This window comes from Argiope bruennichi, chromosome X1, assembly GCF_947563725.1.
Source record: "Argiope bruennichi chromosome X1, qqArgBrue1.1, whole genome shotgun sequence".
In the NCBI taxonomy this organism is placed as follows: domain Eukaryota; kingdom Metazoa; phylum Arthropoda; class Arachnida; order Araneae; family Araneidae; genus Argiope; species Argiope bruennichi.
The window spans coordinates 131,362,038-131,380,647 of record NC_079162.1 but is presented as its reverse complement, the minus strand read 5'-3'; the positions used below and the strand labels follow the sequence as shown (position 1 = coordinate 131,380,647).

General features: G+C 29.7%; 1 protein-coding gene across 5 annotated transcripts in view; it reads right to left on the bottom strand.

Annotated features, from left to right (window-relative positions):
• Positions 1 to 3,317: 3,317 nt before the first annotated feature.
• The window catches only part of LOC129958283 (sodium-dependent glucose transporter 1-like), a 45,344-nt gene continuing 30,051 nt past the window's right edge, over positions 3,318 to 18,610 (bottom strand). The window contains exons 1-5 of one of the 5 annotated variants that reach the window (XM_056070625.1): positions 16,454 to 16,598; positions 9,904 to 10,004; positions 6,703 to 6,829; positions 5,601 to 5,762; positions 3,318 to 4,641 (exon numbers count right to left, since the gene is read on the bottom strand). In XM_056070625.1, the coding sequence (XP_055926600.1) occupies positions 3,620 to 4,641; positions 5,601 to 5,762; positions 6,703 to 6,829; positions 9,904 to 9,975 (1,383 nt within the window). In that variant the 5' untranslated portion in view covers positions 9,976 to 10,004; positions 16,454 to 16,598 and the 3' untranslated portion in view covers positions 3,318 to 3,619. Of the gene's footprint in view, positions 4,642 to 5,600; positions 5,763 to 6,702; positions 6,830 to 9,903; positions 10,005 to 15,461; positions 15,601 to 16,453; positions 16,599 to 18,610 lie in introns of those variants that run through there. The other 4 variants (XM_056070626.1, XM_056070627.1, XM_056070629.1 and 1 more) reach the window with 4 other exon arrangements.

Genomic DNA, 18,610 nt, shown 5'->3' with positions numbered 1-18,610 from the left:
CTGTGTTTCCCTTACATGTGATTGACATGCGTCAGAAATCCCTATCAGAATTTTATTAATATATTTGCACTGTGGAGAAATATTTTCCCTATCCAAATCTAAGGTTATATAAGGCGAGGGATAATTCATTTCGCCCTTCTTCCCTACTTCTGCTTTTGCAACGCGTTGTGGCAGACGCACAATGTCCGCGTCTTTTCTTGTAAATAATTATACTTTCCCGATGGATTAAAAAGAATTTAAAAATGTTAGAAGTATTTTTACTGTCTTCAAACTGCATCCTGCTTCACAACAAATAATGTTACATATTAAAGAGCCGACAGGATTCGAATAATTTGTTACATATATATATATATATATATATTAAAATACAAATACCAGTTTTCTTTACTTATACTACGACACACATGACTTTTAGGAGTAAAAATAAAAATCTGATCACTCATGGTATTTATTCATGGCCGTGCCCAAGATCCACAATTTTATGCGGAATGATAACATCTTCATAATAGAATATGCGAGACGGTTTGGGAGAGAGACTGCTCCCTCCGGTTAGAAGGGGAATTCATTGGAGATTCACTGGGAAAATCATCCAGATGGAAGGTGAATTCATTGGAGAATCCTGGAAAAATGCTAAATCATCCAGATGGAAGGTGAATTCATTGGAGAATCCTGGGAAAATGCTAAATCATCCAGATTTAGCATTTTGCATCTATCGGTTGCAAAATATATCCGCTGAAATATTTTTAGAGATTTAAATCAGTATATATCACATGACATTTGAAAAATGAGCTCAAATTCATCTTGTATGCAATATAATTTTATCAAATATTTAATCTTGCACAAACGGGCATTACAGCCTAATATTTGACACTTTATATCAGCATCCTTGTTTTAATACGTTGCGAAACAACATGCAATAACGTTCGGTTCCCAAGCACAATCAGGTGGCAGGTGACGAATGATACGAATAATAGATGTTTGTAACGATTTCTGAATATAGAAACGAATGATTGGAGGTGACCTTCATTTTCTTGCGCACTCAGCAGACCGTTTGGCGCTCTTTGAGAATGTCTGCTTTCATTGCACTCAATCTGTCAATTCAGTTGAGTCAACTGACATTCTTGAATTTAGGAAGGGGAATGGCGAACATTTCACTGTTGTTAGTATTTCCCGAACTTGCTAACGAAAGATATTTCTAAAATTTTAATACACATCTTTTACATCGAATATCATGTTATTTTAATGTTTTTATCAATATTTTAATCATGTTATTTCAATGGTTTTGATGAATATACAAGAATAAATTTGAGAAAAAATAAATTTACTGAAAAATATAAATAGAGCGTTATTTTAAAAATAAAAATACGTGACATTTGTGAACATAATAGAAGTTTTCATATCCAAATACATGCATCCATATACATGTACAATGAATGGTATGATAAATACGCTTGAGTGTGTCTTGTCACAGCTGTATACTGAATAGAGAAAAATGATATAAAATATTCCAAATATGTTCATTTTTCTTCTGAATTAATAATTATTTTTTGGCGTCGGAACATGCAATACGTGTATATAATTTTGGATTATTTCTTTATATAAATTTCTTAATATTTTTAAAAATAATATAGTCTGCTTTTACCGTCATTTACTAAACATCTGTCTTCTAAAATAAGACTTTTTTTATTCATCTAGCCCGTACAACAACACTTTTAGCTGTAAGAACGTTTTCGTAGACACTTTCCATCCATTTGATCTGTAAATATCTTAAAAGTCGTGAGGTAACATTCAAACGAAACGTTTTGTTTATATCATTTTTAGACGATACTTGAATGGCCGACGATTCTATTCATTAAAAGCATTGCTTTTTGTTTATTTGTTTGCCTTTGTTATGAATGTATATATGTTATATGAAAATTTCAAAGGGAAAACCATACGAAATCAGTTTAAGGAAAGAAGAAATTAAAATTATTTTCTATTTTCAGGGATTGTCAAAAAGGAGAACTCGGATGTGTCTTATGATCTCATTTCAATTGAAGAAAATCAGCAGAAACAGTATCTTAAATATCCTATTTTAAGTAGGGCCAAGTAGGAGAGCGAGGAGTCATTGGGAACGGCAAATGTAGAGTGAGGACTGGTGAATCTCCTCTGGGAAATATATGCCTTCCTTGATGCACTCTAGAGGAAGGCAAAGAAGACTTTTGCAATATTTTCGGTTTTATTCAGAAACATTTTCCGACAACATAGAGGATCGAATGATTGTAAATGACTCCAAACTGCTGATATTAGATAGCTATAATACTTTAAAGGCGATATTTCATGAAATAGAACATATTTATATCTAAAAACTGTCATATAGAATTTTTGTCACGGGCGATCAAATAAAATCTGGCTTTTTATCATTTTAGTAGTAGTAGTTTCTTATCATTTCAGTTATATGCTCTTCAAATCAGTTAGTTATTATATGTATATAATTACTATTACAAAACACACGTTCCCAGTTACCCTATAGTCTCTGAATAATTCGGAACATACCGGGGGTAAGTATGAATAATACTGTCACTGGGACAGGTAAATTAATAAATTAATTTTTAAAGCATTGTTTAATGCGCTTCTAAAACATGATTACGCTCTTATATAAATGATAGGCCTATCTTCCATCCTATTTTATGATTTTAAATCTAAGGCAATGGCAAAATGTGCAAGATTCGTTTTCAGTTATGCTAATGGATGTCCATTCATCTCCGCATCAGTTCATTCCAGCTGATCATTTTCATTTCCATCTCAAAGTGTTATATGAGAAATTCGATAGTTCCTAATAAGAGGATTTCTTGAAACAATTCAGAATCGAATGTAAAGAATGATACGAACCATTCGATCCACATTTTAAAGTATCATTCATTCAGAATCACGTTATTTATGAGGCTTAAAAATGAATCTTATATAATATACGTTATCAGCTATTAGAATAAAATGGACTGAAATGTGTCGTTGAAAGTATATTATCAAAGAGTTTCAGCTCTGATTTATGAAATAGATCGTGATATTTGTGACTTAAAATGTGTCTGGCACTAAAAATGTAGAATGAATGGATTTATTGCTGCGATTATATTTTCTAAAAGTTTCATCTAAGAATCAGAATGACTATTTCAGGAGAGAAAAAGAAATTTTTAGTCTAAAGAATTTAAATAGTATGAGATTGAGGAATCTAAATAAAGTGAGAATATGTAAATGAGTAATGAAGTCATGGAGCAAATGAAGTGGATATGTAAATGAAGAAATAATTTCTTTTTAAATATAAATAAAAACTCACTTGATATAGATAAAAATATTTATTCGGATACTTTCATGCATGCATACATTCTCTAAAAATTATCACAAGTAAATGGAAGGCCCGTTATTGTGACCTGTGCTAAAATGTGTTTACGGGAGTAATACCAATGCACGACATATATATATATATATATATATACATATAAGATTCTGAGCGAAGTCCAAGAGGCTCAGCTGATTGAAAATAAAAAAAAAATGATATGAATAATACCTTTCTGACTAACGATGAATTTTAAAAGTCCAAAAGTCCGATACCAGATATTAACTACTCCTAAGGTCCCTAAAATTAAACCTCACCAGATTTTAATTTCTCATCTGATTTTTCAACAGCTGGTGCTATATATTTTTTACCCTTCCGTTTTAGAATGACATTCAAAATAATGAAAAGTACCATTGCTGAAATGGTAGCTGATGTCATGAAATGAAATAAAACATTGGGTTGAGTGCCAAGATAGATGCTGATTGACAGCGGAACAGTCATTTCTAAGATACTTGAAACGAGAGTAAATACTGAAGCAATTCTGTTATTGATATTGATGTATTTTTCAACCCAAGATAAAGTGGCCGGGAAAATTGAAGCAACACCAACACCTAACATAGCCGTACCGACCCATAAACCTGTAACTGACCAGGTGCCAATTGTTAATAATACTAAAGCTGAGGCAACTGAAAGTAGGAGATCAAAAGCTAGAATTTTTCGAACACTGATTTTGCAAGCCAGGAAGATGGACAAACCTCTTGTAAGAGTGAAAGCTCCCCAGTAAACAGATGTCATATATGAACCCACAACTTTAGTTAAGCCATGCTCGCTATGTACAACATACGATGTGAGCATCTGAGCAAAACTAACTTCGACGCCTGAAATAAGACCAGTTTGTAAGCAAGCGAGAATTACAACGACTATTGTGAAAGGTAATCCCGGATCACGAATGTTTTCTTGTTTATCTTCTTCAGTGTTGCTCTTTTCATTCGATGCCAAACTGAAAACCAATACGAAACATCCACAAACTAATGTTGCGAGCACGCCAACGATTGTATATGCGTAAGTTATGCTTGGGATCGAAGTTTCATTGACAGTAACCATCTTCTCTTCAGTGAAGTTGACTGCAGCTGCTATTACTTCGGTGGTGAGATTTTGTGTGACTCCTAGTAAAGTGAGATCTCTTGGAATAGTTGGCACGTGTGCAGATAAAAAGGGAGCGGCTAGGAGAGGAGCGAAGAATCCACCAATACCATAAGTGAAATGGAGACCTTGTAGGAACGGTGCGCCTTTTTTACCCCAAATTCGAAGAAGGCTTCCATTACTTCCTGCAATTGAAAAATAAAGAGAAAATAAATGTAACTGTTTTACTAATGATCGCATTTTTGATAGTTTACCGTAAATAATTTAATTTTTTAATAAAATAAATAGTATCATGATAAAGTTTTAAATTAATAGTCAATCATTCGCTGAAAAAATGTTTTAGAACGCCAGAGTCACCAAAATTATTTTTTTGGTGGATAAATATATTTGAATGAACAAATATATGGATTATAATTCTAAACATGATTTGGGGTTTATTTTACCACTTAAGGTACTTAAATTTTTAATTTTAATTAATTAGTGTTAATTTTCAAATGGTAATTATATTTTCCACTGAATTATTTTTATAATCATTTTAATTATTTTTTTAAATTTAAAGTTTCAATTCATGAAGATGATAGATTAAAAATACCAGATACTTGATGAAACTGTATGCATTGGTCATGTTTCATAAAAATGTATGCATTTGTCATGCAATATTATACAAATCTGATTTGTTAAATATAATTATTTGTCTTACATCTTTTGCAAAATTATTTCAGTTGAACTAATACATACTGTGACAGAATACAGAGTTCTTTTTATTTTATCTAACATTCAAGCGCAAGCTTCGCCTTTCAGACAAAAAGAAAGCGATTACTGAATTAATCTTTGCTCTAGTATTTTTCTTCTTTTTTTTTTTTTTTTTTTATTTATTTGCCTAGACTTTCAACTAAATTAATGTATACAGCTGTACTTTTTTATAATGTAGTGTAACACTTTAATATAATGTAGAGTAACGCAAGGTGGTAAATACAATAAATAAATAATTTATTGTTTAAAATGAAGCATTTTTTTCCGATTTCTAAAAAGAAAGTATATCAAATTGCATACCAGTGACATATAAGTTAACAATTATGTTTTACAAAATAAAATTATATTGATGCATTTATTTACAAAAATCAAAATTTTATTTATTACATACCAGTATTACTAAATCCCATCGCGAAACCAGTGATCATAAAAGTGGCAAGGAGGATCGTAAGGTTCCTACACCACGGTATTGTGAATGCTCCGATTGCAACAAAGAGACTACTAACCATTAGAGCTATGTCTTCATTTTTCATACAATCCAGTATAATTCCACCTGGAAGAAAAAAAGCAGACATTTGTCAATTTAAAGATATTATGTAATAATGTATCTAACCGCATAATGCCTAAAAGTAAATTTTATGTCTGGTAATGTTAGTAATCTCCAGTTTCCCATACAATATTGCAGTCTAGTTGACTAATATGATGCTTAACATACTGAGTGTGAACGAAGCAATGCAGCTATTTTACATATTTTCAGGTGCCTATTAAAGGTTTGAAATTGAAATTCAGATCATATCTGTAGTTTTCATTTATGTTATTATTCACACAGTTAGTTGAATTATTAAACTCTCAAAAGCGATTATAGTTAGTTTAATTTTAGTGTATTAGCAGAGAGAGTTTCAAAATATCTCCATTCAAACATTTCTCTAAAAATTAGACTAATTCTCAATTTAAGGACTGTAAATATAAGTTTGAAATAGGTTGTAAAATATAAATTATATAAATGTTAATATGGCATTTTAAGTTAAGCCCCTTGATAGCATAATTTGCTATTCAAAATCACTAATATAATCGAAGCTAAGCATTTAACATTTTAAAAATTAAATAGATATTTTTGACAATGTAACTTTCATTTAAATTCAAAATAATTAAGGACATATTATCGCTGAACAGAGAACACGTTTTCGCAATTGCTTATTATTAGATTTTAAAACATTATTGTTTTTCTTAACTAACTAATTGCTTTTCTTAGATTTTAAAAGCACTGAAAATAAAGGAACTGACTCTTAGGTAAACAATCAGCGTAAATGTTCTTGGGCAAAAATTTTATTAAATTTGGAAAATCTGCATACAATTTATTCCTTACGTAATAGAAACAAAAATTGAACTTGCAATAAAAATTATGAAGCTGTGTAAGAAATAAAATCACACAACTGTTACTGATTCGCAGAATAAATAAATTGATTTACAAATTTCAAATTCGTATTTCTTACCCGTAACTGATCCAATGAGGTAACCTGTTGATCGTGCTGTGAATATGAAGGAGATGCCATAGGAGTCTGTTCCACTTAATTGTTTCAAATCAAGTAATGTGGGGCCAGGTATTGACATCATAAGGCCCTGAAATCAAATAAATAGATATTAAAGTAATAACAATCATCCACTTTTCAAGTTTGAGATTCGCATTTCAAGAAAAAGAAAATAAAATTTTGAAATTGATCGTGAACAAAAATGTACTACTGCAGAAAATCAGAAATATAAGCTTTTTTCCTTTGTTTCTATTTGCATTTCTGTTTTTAACGAGTCATTCACCTAATAATACATGGATCACAAAAACGCTTTTTGTTTGTGTATCTGCCAACGAGTCGATTTGATTCTCTTTTTAGCTATGTCAATATAATGACTAATAAAGTGGTATAGAATCAAAAACAACCATTTGCAAAAAACAATTTGACAAAAAAATTATTTATTTTCTTTCTGTATTTGAATTGTAGTGCAGGTCGAGTTCTATGCCAGTATTTGTCAGACATTTAACGAGAAAAAATTCAATATAATAAATTATTTTTATCTACCTTTATAATTTTAGTCTGCTAATTAGACAGGTTTTAATTATTCTGCATTGGGTTTCTAATCTATCATTTCGTTTCGTTTTGTTAGTACAGAATGCAAACCGAGAGTGCCACATGTCGATTACGCAATAGAAAGAGTGATCTTCGCCAAAAAAACCTTCTTCAAGGACAACGACCGGGGATGAGAGCCAATTATTCTTACGACGAACGTGTCATCCATTCTTCCTGCACAGTTAACTGCCCGTGAACTCTGCACCGATTACATAATATATTTTAAAACATTATTTCTGGGGATCAAAATACAAATAGTTATAAATATTTGTAATGTCGAGTTACCTCATTCTTCCACCACAAAAAGAATCCGTTTGAAACTCAGATTTCTTTAATGAAACTGAAACTTAATCGAAGAATCGGGTCAGTAAGTAACTGTTACTGGGTATAGCAAATCTTGGAAAATGCACAAAATAACGACCCTGAACATTGGATTATAAATTCACATAATATTTAATTTTAAGGTTTATCGATATTTTTGACGGGAAATAAGTTATCAATCATTGTCAGTTGGTTCTAGCAATAATATGTCCCACTAAAATGATTCAACTGGACATCGCATTGTGAAAACCCATGCGCCAAAATCTTCTTTATATCATTAAAGACAATCGTGGTGATAATCGTCAGCAAAATATGGTGTTGGTAGACGAATTTATATCTGAAGTCGTTAAACAAGAGTTTTCGGGCAGCATATTTGATTCCTGATGACATTTCCATTTATTAAAGGCATCCATATTCTTTTCGAAAGATTTTTAAGGCAGTGGAGCTGAAATAGATTTAGACTTTCTCAGCGTACTGCAGGTGATGACCTGGAATCAATTTTGAGCCAATATAAAATGTGGTTAATCCAATAAATCATTTAAGATCATTTCTGTTGATGTTTTTGTTAATTTGAAGAAAATTATGCAGTTCAAACTGTTTCAGAAAATAGAAACATGGAAAAAAGCGTTAATCACCAATTTAACCATTTTGCAGGTGTTGAATTTTATTGCTTTTAAAACATGAGAAAATAGTTTATAGAACTCAAAATAATGATGAGTTCATTACAAAACTCTTGTATAAATAAGAAGATTCTTACACAATTTTGAGATAATGTTTTCATTTCTGTATTTACATTACAATAAAAATCTAGCCTTCTGTTTTATTTTTGGCTAACGTAGAATATTTCTAGGAATTAAGAATAACTGATAATTAAGTTTTAAAGCTTGTGATATCAGAATTGTATAATATTAAATAAATAAATTTTAAAATTCACAATCTCAGAATAATCTAATATTTTATACTTTAATAACAAATGCAGCTGTTATGTATTTATTTCCTCCAATGAATGTCGAAAAATTTTCTGAAGGAAATATAATAACAAATAATTTAATTTCCATTTCGAAATGATAAGAAGGCCTTGTGCTGAAAAAAAAATGTTATCTTTATTGACAGTGATAAAATACACTTTTCACAAGTTTTCTCCATTTCTTAAACAAGGCTTAACTGTTTAATCACGGAAAAGAAATTTTTATAAGATTTTCAAAAGGCACTTAGTTTTACCCTAAAGTATGGCTTTTTATTAGTAAAAGTTAAAAAGGAATATAGTCGTTGGAAGATTAGTATTTTCAAAAATTAAAATTGGATGAATACATTTTTAATATGTTAGTATATCTTTGTTATATTTTATTATGAAATGATAACAAAAGATACCTGGATGAGGAAGAAGGTTTGAGCAGAGTTCAAAAAGCAGTCTGGAAGAAATATATTCAGGCTAACCTGCACAGACTTTTAACACATAATAACTTCGTGAAGTACTTTGGCAAGTACTTTTACGCTTTTTAGAACTCACTGCTATTTCTAGTCTGTCTGAAAATTCATATGTATTGTTTTTTTTATCATCGAAAGAAATTTTTCAAAACTATAAACCAACTTTATCAGTTAAACTAGGCTGTACTTTTGTAAATTGGTATCAAGTTTAAAACATTTTACATACATAGAGTCCCATCTCCACAGTGCTCTTGAGGTTTCGATGACGATCGAAATAATTAATAAACATAAAATCACGAATAAAGCTTAATCAATTTCATTAACGTGATTTTTATTCATACAACAGCATTTCATAAGCTACTTTGTCATTAGGTATTATCATTTCCTGTGTAAATTAATCAAAGAAATTTTCAGTTTCAAAGGAATAAAAAGCAAAGTAAGCAGGGCTCATTCTCAATAAGGAGTTATATTGGAAATCGTACCTCTTAATGCAGGGGTGATGATTAAATTACATTAACCATTTTATTTCCTGCGGCGACAGTAAACCTAGTGTGATTGGGATGTATATCCTCAATATATATAGATATAGATATATTTAAGTCATTTAAGCGTTAAAAGATTTTGCCAGCTCCTATGCGTGTAAAGAAATAGCAACAGAAGGTGAAGCAAAATGAGTGTGAATATTGTAAAAACAGGACGTTACCCCTGAAGCCTTTTCTTTCTTTACTGTTATGCCTTTTTATAGAAAATAAGAAATATTGGAAAATTTATCTACTATAAAAAGTACTAATTTACTCTGAGAGTATCATTTAGACAAAACCTTACCAGTATAGCATACATGAGATAGTGCACAATAGTACGTGCAATGTCTAATGTCCTAGCGAATAAACGAAACATTTTTTTTGATTTCAAATGCAGAGACGGATCTGAAAAGGTTAAAGCCACATTTTAAAATCAAACTTCATATAAAAAGTAAAAAGAAGAAAAGTGTGTGTGTGTGTGTGTGTGTGTGTGTGTGTGTGTGTGTGTGTGTGTGTGTGTGTGTGTGTTTTGTTTCAGCAGAAATTACGTAATTAATTAATAATATTTAAATGCAGAATATGTGAATAAAATGTTATTAGAATGAATGCGTTTTTATTTATTAAGAAATTCTAATTTTAAGCATATTTTATAAAATAATAATTTAATGTATATGCTTCAGTATTAGTAAGATTAACTTGAAAATAATGTTCATTTATTTTATGTTTCAAAAGTATTAAAATATTTACTTGGTGTATTTTGCTATAAGTTCTAAGATGTACTCATACAACTATAAAAATTCTTTTACATTTAATTTCACATACGATGACAATTTGAGATAGCTGAAATAATTCGAATATTAAAACTATTATTATTTCAAAAAGTGTTATTGGAGCTCCTTTTTTCAATTCTTCTTATTTCCAACAAACACTCTTTCTCTTTGTATGGATAGATTAGAACAAACATATTTTTGGATGATGTTGATCAATACTTTTCTAAAGTATTTTGTGGCTTCAATTACATATGTGTAATGATGTGAATATGGAGCATATGAAACAAAAATAGAATAAAAATTATTTCTAAATATTTCAAAAGAACATATATAAAAAGCAAACTAAAGCAAAATAAAATAAATGGAAAGAGAGTTGCTTAAAACTAATCTAAATGCATTTTATATAATCAATGCATAGTACTTCATAAATGATTTGACAAATTTAATTTGGTTTAATTTTTTTCAGAATCCATCTAGAAAGGATTTCATTGAATTATCATAATGTTAACATTTGATTATCAAGAATCAAATGCATGTTATAAGCAGACTATCGTTTCAACTGACTCTATAATACAGAAATGAATAAATGCATTTTAAAATATCATGTTTCCACGATGTCTGCGAAAATTGATATCTGTTATATCTCACAGAATAATTATATGCTGTTAAAACTGAAATATATCAAAACTTTTCCCTTCTAGTTTTCAGTTTCTAATCCATATGAAAGGTACTTCCTTCATTCCGCAAAATGGCATCTGTTCTCTTAGCAACTCTGCTTTACCTTACCTGCAGGAAGAACTAGTGGCTAGGTTGTCCGACGTACAATGCACTAATCTATATGCCAGAAAATCTCTCGGCCCTTCACAAACCCAAGGTATGGAGTGGCCACCTTAATTCAAGAAATCGCTAGGACGAATCCAAGAAGTCTTCTTAGGGATAGCTTCCTGGCAAGCTTCTAGGTACAGCTGCAAACGCAATACCTGCACAAAATGTTATCTTCTTGCTCCTGGAAGTAGCCATTACTACATTAGATGAATCATAGGTCTCTACATGTTTTCGTCTAATAATTCACATGGTAATTTAGTGTCCACCTTCAAAATTCAGGAGTTCGTGATTATAGCAAAATATAAATCTGTACTTCTTTAAAACATGAATTTCTCATCGTGACAGCATTAGAATGATTGGGCTTGAACTTGGTGGCCCAAAATCAGAAGATACTTTTATTTCATTCCATATATATGCATTTGCATCTCTTTATTAGATAATAGTTCTATGACAAGGAATGCAATCAATCGTGAGCAGTAACTACGATCTTCGTTTTATAAAGATTTCGAAAGAGTGTTTAGCATATATATGTGAAACCAACTACTCCAGTTTCTGAAAACATGAAATATTAATTAACATAAAAAGATGAAACAATCATTCAAACTTTTATTATTAATACTAAACTTGCCATAAACTTCTAAATTATTGAAATGAGGATCTATGAGAAATCGGTAAAAGTTCAGTATTAAAAACATAATTCTAAATCGGTAAAGGTTCAGTATTTAGTAGCATAAATTTTAAATTTAAAAAATGTACGTTTCTACTTTTTATACTTTGTGAAACTTACTTCATTACACGTACATGAATCCACACATTCACTCTCACACACATATTTTGTATCATATTTTTTATACCGGCATTGATGTATTATTCCATGTTTAACACACAGGAGAGCTATATACATCTTTACAATTTTGTAAACGGATAAGTTTCTTCATTTTTTTAAAAAAAAATATGTTACCAAATTACATGATCATTCATTTCGCATTCACATTCATTCGTCAACTTCATTTCGTAGCTATTATTTGTAATTGGTCTAAAATTAATATGTTCTAACTAAATCTTATTTGTATCAAACCATACCTAGACAAAAGCATTACAGGCGAATCTGAGTAGACGGATTTCTAATGACATTACGGTTTTTCTCCGAAATTTTCACATTGTTGCCTTTTTCCCCAAAAAAAGATCTTAAATACTAATACACACCTGTATGAGCAGTGGAGTTAATTTAATAGAATTTTTATTAAAAAAGTTATTTGAAATATAAATTAGTTCAGAGATTAATGATTATTTATATCTTTTTATCTCAGCTGCATTTCGTATGCACTCGCATGTTTTTCAATTATATTCATATCTAAGGAGACGTGAAAATTATATCGGGAGTCATTTCTATAGCAGTTTCCAAGGGATATAAAATTTTATGTCATTTATTCTAAAAGGTATCATAAAACTTATGCAACACATATGCCTTTCCAACTTTACATTTTTAAGTGACTCGAAACTTGTTTGCATGCGATTATAATAAAATAATACATACCACGCAAAGGACACGATTTATACTCAAAAGTTAAAGAGGAAAGATATCAAACACAAAATTTTGTACACAAAACAAAAACAAAGTATTATTTTAAGAATGTTTTTAACCGTTATTAGACCAAGAATTCTTTTTCACCAATATTTTAAGAGTTCAAAATATCATATATCTCCAGAACAGAGAAAAAATTGCTTTCAACATTCTATATCAATAAAATGTTAAATTTAAACTTATGGAATCAATCTTCGATCCCTTACATCCAGATCATCTGAACCATTCTGCAAATATGAAAATAATACACTCTTAACAGATTCAATATATTTTATATCTTATGGGCAGGATGATAAAACTTACCAACGATTGGAAGGGGATCAAATTTAGCGATTCTACAAGTAGTTACCAAGTCTCTTGAGCTATTGTTGAAACAAGGATGAAAACAGAGTCAACAAGGTTATCTAATTGTCCGACCCTTGCAGTTCCAAACCTGCCTCCTTGTCCGTTTAAAGTCTCATCTTTGTGAGCAAACAAACTTCTCTGATTTATAAATGGTTTGTTACTCTTAAGAATGGGCTAGAAGCCTCTCGCTGATACTAATTGTGATTCTCAATTCATATGCAGGGTGCAAGCCAAAGTAATTGAACTCAGAACAAAATGTTATCCATTTCCGGGATGATTACATTTCCTATTCAATTCTTCCCTTCGGAGCAAATATTATTTCATCATACTCGTTGACCGTTTCGGGTTGGTCATGTCTGATTACAAGGCTATTATTTCATTAAATATTTTGGACTTCTGAGAAAAAGTCATTTGTTTTAAGCAACTCCTCTCTTAAGTCATAAGATAAAAAGGATAAGAGAATTGGAAAAGTGAGAAAATAAAGAAATAAATGCATCACAGATAACTACTAACAAGATAACTGCAAAAGCAATAAAATAATTTAGAGCTCTTCAAGCATATTTCACTTTCACATGATGCAATAATAGAAAATAATGAGATAATTACAAGTCAATAGTAATTTAGAATCAATTCTAATTTACCATTGTTTTTCATGCAAGTAAGGTCCATTCTTCATTTCAACATCAAGCGACATTCTAGAGTTTTCTATTCAACGTTTGAAGAATTGATTTACGGAAAGTTCTCTTTCCATTCATATAATTCATAATATAAACTATTTTAAAATTGAATTTAAAAACATTTATGTCATATTAATGAAAGGATTTCTAGATACATATTTTTTTTAAAAAAATTAGTAATTGTTTTGTGGGTAAGATAAGTAACATATTAATATTCCAAAAATTAATTTTTACTAGTTGATTAATATTGATTTCTAACCAATTTATAAAAAGAAGAATATTTTTGTAAAAAAAAGAAAAGTATTCAATTCAAACTATTGAATTTTCGTTAGTTTATTCTGTAACTATTTCATTACAGAGAAAGAAAAAAAAATTTACATCTAAAACTGCTTTACCTGGAATTGGAATTATGATTTATAAGTAACAGAGCAGATTTGAAAAAAAATATATATCATTTAATTTTAAGCATGTTTAGAAACAGAATTTGAATTGTCTTTTTTGAAAGACTATTTGTTTCATTCACCAGTGGTACTCATTTTTTTCTCCTGGATTCATTTTGATTTGTCTAATTCTAATATAACTTTCAAAAATCTAACTTCACTAACCCGAATTCAAAATTTAACTTTTAGGGAGAATAACATTCTTTTAAGTATACATTTACAATACTTTACATCCGCATTTCTTATCTTATCAATTTCAGAAGTTTCATTTAAGTTTAGCTATTAATATTTCACTAGACTCACTAGACTAAAGTAAATCTTTAAATACAGCATTTCTAGAAATTAAAAAATAAAATTGAATGAAATTCTCGAAAATTTAATTATAAGAAAAAATTATAGAATTTAACGAATTGTAAAAAATATTAACTAAAGAACTCAATTTTAAAAACTTTAATACCCTAAAGATATTTCAGTTTCTTTAAGAAAATATTACTTACATTTAAGGCATACTTTTTAGTTAAATACATTCCAAAATTTAAATATGCTTTTAAAGATGATTCTCATTACGAGTATTGGGGAAAGGTTATTTGAAATGAAGTAAAAGATATTATTTGATACTAACTTAAAAGTAAAACATTTGCGAATACTTTTCTCGAATATTATATAATAATACAGAAATACTTATTTTTTTCAATTTCAATATTTAAGAATTATACAGTGAACTATGAAAACAGCTAAAAACATTTATGAATTAGTGCCTAGATTTACTAACTTTTATATTAAAAGAGATTTAGTATAGAATAATTTTAACAAGCACTGATAACACAATAAATTCGGACATTTAACTGAAACGCAAATGAGAAATCTGTAAACTCATCTTAAGGTAAATTAAGAAGCAAATTATATTTTCAACAATTACAAAATTCAATTAGAAAACTTTTGATTCTCATCTATTCGCGTTAAACCACAAATAAATCCTAGCTTTTCTCAACATATTATATTTTGAACAATTACAAAATTCGATTCGAAAACATTTTATTTTCATCTATTCGTTTTAAACAACAAATCAATCCTAGCTTTTCTCTACAATTACAAAATTTGATTCGAAAACTTTTGATCCTCATCAATTCGTTTTAAACAACAAATGAATCCTATCTTTTCTCATTCAAACTTTTTAAAAAAAATCCTTTTCTGATGAGAAAAGTTGAAGCATTTCTTACTTCCTCATCTTTTATGCGTCCGAAGTTCTGGAGATTCCGTTGGGTCAATCACTCCTTTCCTCCGCAATACTCTTTCTCCCCTCGCACTTGATCTTCCTGAACCAGGTTGCTATTACTGGAAGACGACTTTTATTTTACTTTAAGGGCCTTTGTTGTGACGGTACCGGTGTATGGGCTGTTCGTGTTTCGTCACAATTTTTTCACAAGTAAATACATTGATTTTTTGAATTAGAGCCAAAAGTAGGCAAGAGTTCCGGGCATGAAACGACATCTTTTTTCTAAATATCAGCTGAGAAAGAGTTCAGACATAGCCTTTTAACAATCTATTTTTCTACACTTAAATTTTATTTCAATGTAGTGTATGATTTTGTCCTCAGAATGGCACTGCAATGCAGAAAAGCTATTAAAGTAAAACCACGAAGCAAAAAAAGTAACACTTTCAGACTATGCAGTTTTGTTTTCAAAAGAGTGTTTTTCGCGAAGGAAGAAACGTTACAGCATATGAAAAAAATTGCAACAAAAATTAAATAATTTGTAAACCTTTAATGTATGAAAGTTAATTTTTAGAAAAGGATTTTTTGAGTGTTGAAAATTGTCTTAATCGCGTTAATTCAACCGAATTTTAAAATTTCGCATTTTTAGGAAATGAAAATAATAGCCGTTAGAAGATCAATTGCCAGATCTAAAAATATTTGCTCTCCAAAATTTTAAAAAAAGTTTTAGGTAAATAATTACATGGGCCAATTAATACAATAACTAATTTCATTTTTACATAAAAATTTACTTTTTAAAACGTCTTATAGCTATGCAAAAGTTATAGTGATAAAATCAAACAATTTATGCCTAATATCGACAGGTTACAATATTATCCATCATAAAATAAAATTACACAAACAATAAAGCATCAAATGTCGCTTAATGTTGAAATAGACAAGAAAACTTAAGTTGGAAGAACATTATACACAAGTAGCATTTAAAGAAGACTCGCTTACCCGAATAAATACTGATTAACTGGTGAATGTGCGCCGCAACACTTGTTGCTATTAAAAGCACATAATACGAAAAGGAAGAAATCTCAAGATATCATTACTGAAATACACAATATTGGAATTCGCCCTCGTATAAAACACGCATGTTCTAAAGCTCTTTAAATACTCTACGAAAGTGTTGACGGCGGTCAGAGCCCTCCTGACCTCTGTCTCTGACGTGCTGGGATCATGATGAAATCTACGGTATAATTCGAGTTTTGAAGGTTACAAACAACATTCGGAAACAGTGATGAAACCTTAATTTGTTCCTCCTCCCTGTTTTATCAAAAAGCAGAGGCCAAAAAAGCTAAGAAAAATAGGAACATTAAGAACATTTAGGGAAACACACTCTGGAGCAGAGAAGATGATTGACGGAAACGTGATACGATGACAGACCTATCGGTTTTCGAACATGCTTCTGGAAAAAAGCCTCCCTTTCCACGATGCCTGATACTTCCAAGGTTTACTCAATCAATATCGGCCTGTTATTTTTCGCATTTGAGCAAGTCTTTGTAATTCGTCTGAAATTTTTGGAATAGTTTTATTTATTCTCATTTAGAAATGACCTTTCAAATTATTTTGGGATTAAAAAAATAATTCCCAAGTCTAAGGTGTTTTTTAAAAACATAGTGCTTCATGCTAATTTTATTGGACTACCAATAGATATACCAACAACTTTATTCAAACCAAGTTACTGAATTTTTGTAACTAAAATTGCTGAATTTAATTTCAATATTTTAGAACTATTTTAGTTTCAGGTATGAACTTATTAAATAAATGTTTTACTTTGATTAAATAAATATTTTTCTTTCTATTTCTTTTGAAAATAAATTTCTGAGAGAGAAAAAAAAAAGAGTTCTTGCTTTATCTACTGGTTCAATATTTTTAAGTATTAAATACATGGACCATTGAAAATTTTATTTGGATCTTTGTTTTCTGCGCTTTGTCTTTAAATAAGCTTAACAAAATGACTACGGTTTAATTTTATGATATCGTACATTTTTAATTTCAGGACCTCTTGTTCATCAGACAGATTACATAAAAATACGTTAAAATTCTATAAAGCACAAAAAATAATTCGAAACATTCATGTCAAAATTGTCAGTACGTAGATTATTTTGCTTCATTCCATTAAAAATTCCGATGAGCCAAATCCGATTTCCAGCTAACTTTTCTATTATAACGAATTCATAAATTCAAAATTTGTAAGCATTCTATAAATAATATATCCTATAAATAATATATTATGCTGTAGGCAGCAGAATTATTGTCGTTTTCATGATTTTTCAAAGGATATGTGGTGTCAAATTATGAAGCCATTTCAAAATATTCCTCGTTTTGCTCCAAAACATGAGATTAATGAACCTGCCCTGAAACATACATCAAATTCAAAACTGTATTTCTGCACTTTCGTTTCTATTGGTCATATAAATTTATACATTTTTTTGTGAAATTATTTCATTATATTTAAGAAATGATGTATGAAATAATTGCTCAATTTAAAAGAATTAAATACATGTTTGAAATGCATTTAAAACTTCGCAGAATGGAGGCTTTTTTAAATATTTAACCTTTTTGTTAGATAAACGCATTGCTTAACAAAACCGGTTTGTAGCCTAGCATTATTTAACAACCATCCATTATTTGACTTCAATGACGCTATGAATGAATTGTCCAATAAATGCAACTAGAAACTAAAATGGTAAAATGACACAACTTGCTTTTCTCTGAATGAATAAAAAATAAGTAATGACCATGAATCCACCCGGAGTAAAACTACAGCATAGCAGGTGGCTGTGAATGAAAAAAGTTACTGAGGCTGAAGTTCGATATCCCGTTCATTGCAAAGATTACTATTTCAAATGATATGTTTTCACTCAGAATTTTTGAAATATTCACCAACATTTTATTTCGGACGCTTCATTGTTCATAAGTAATCACATTGTATATTAATTTATGATTCACCTCGAAATGCATACTCTTCTAATAGGATGCATTATCATTAAGAAATAATTGAACGATTCAAAGGACGAATCAAAACAATACAAAAAATAAGCTCCTGTGTACAGAGTTAATTGAGAATTTCAAAAATCAAACAAACCAAAAGCGCTATTTTTTTTT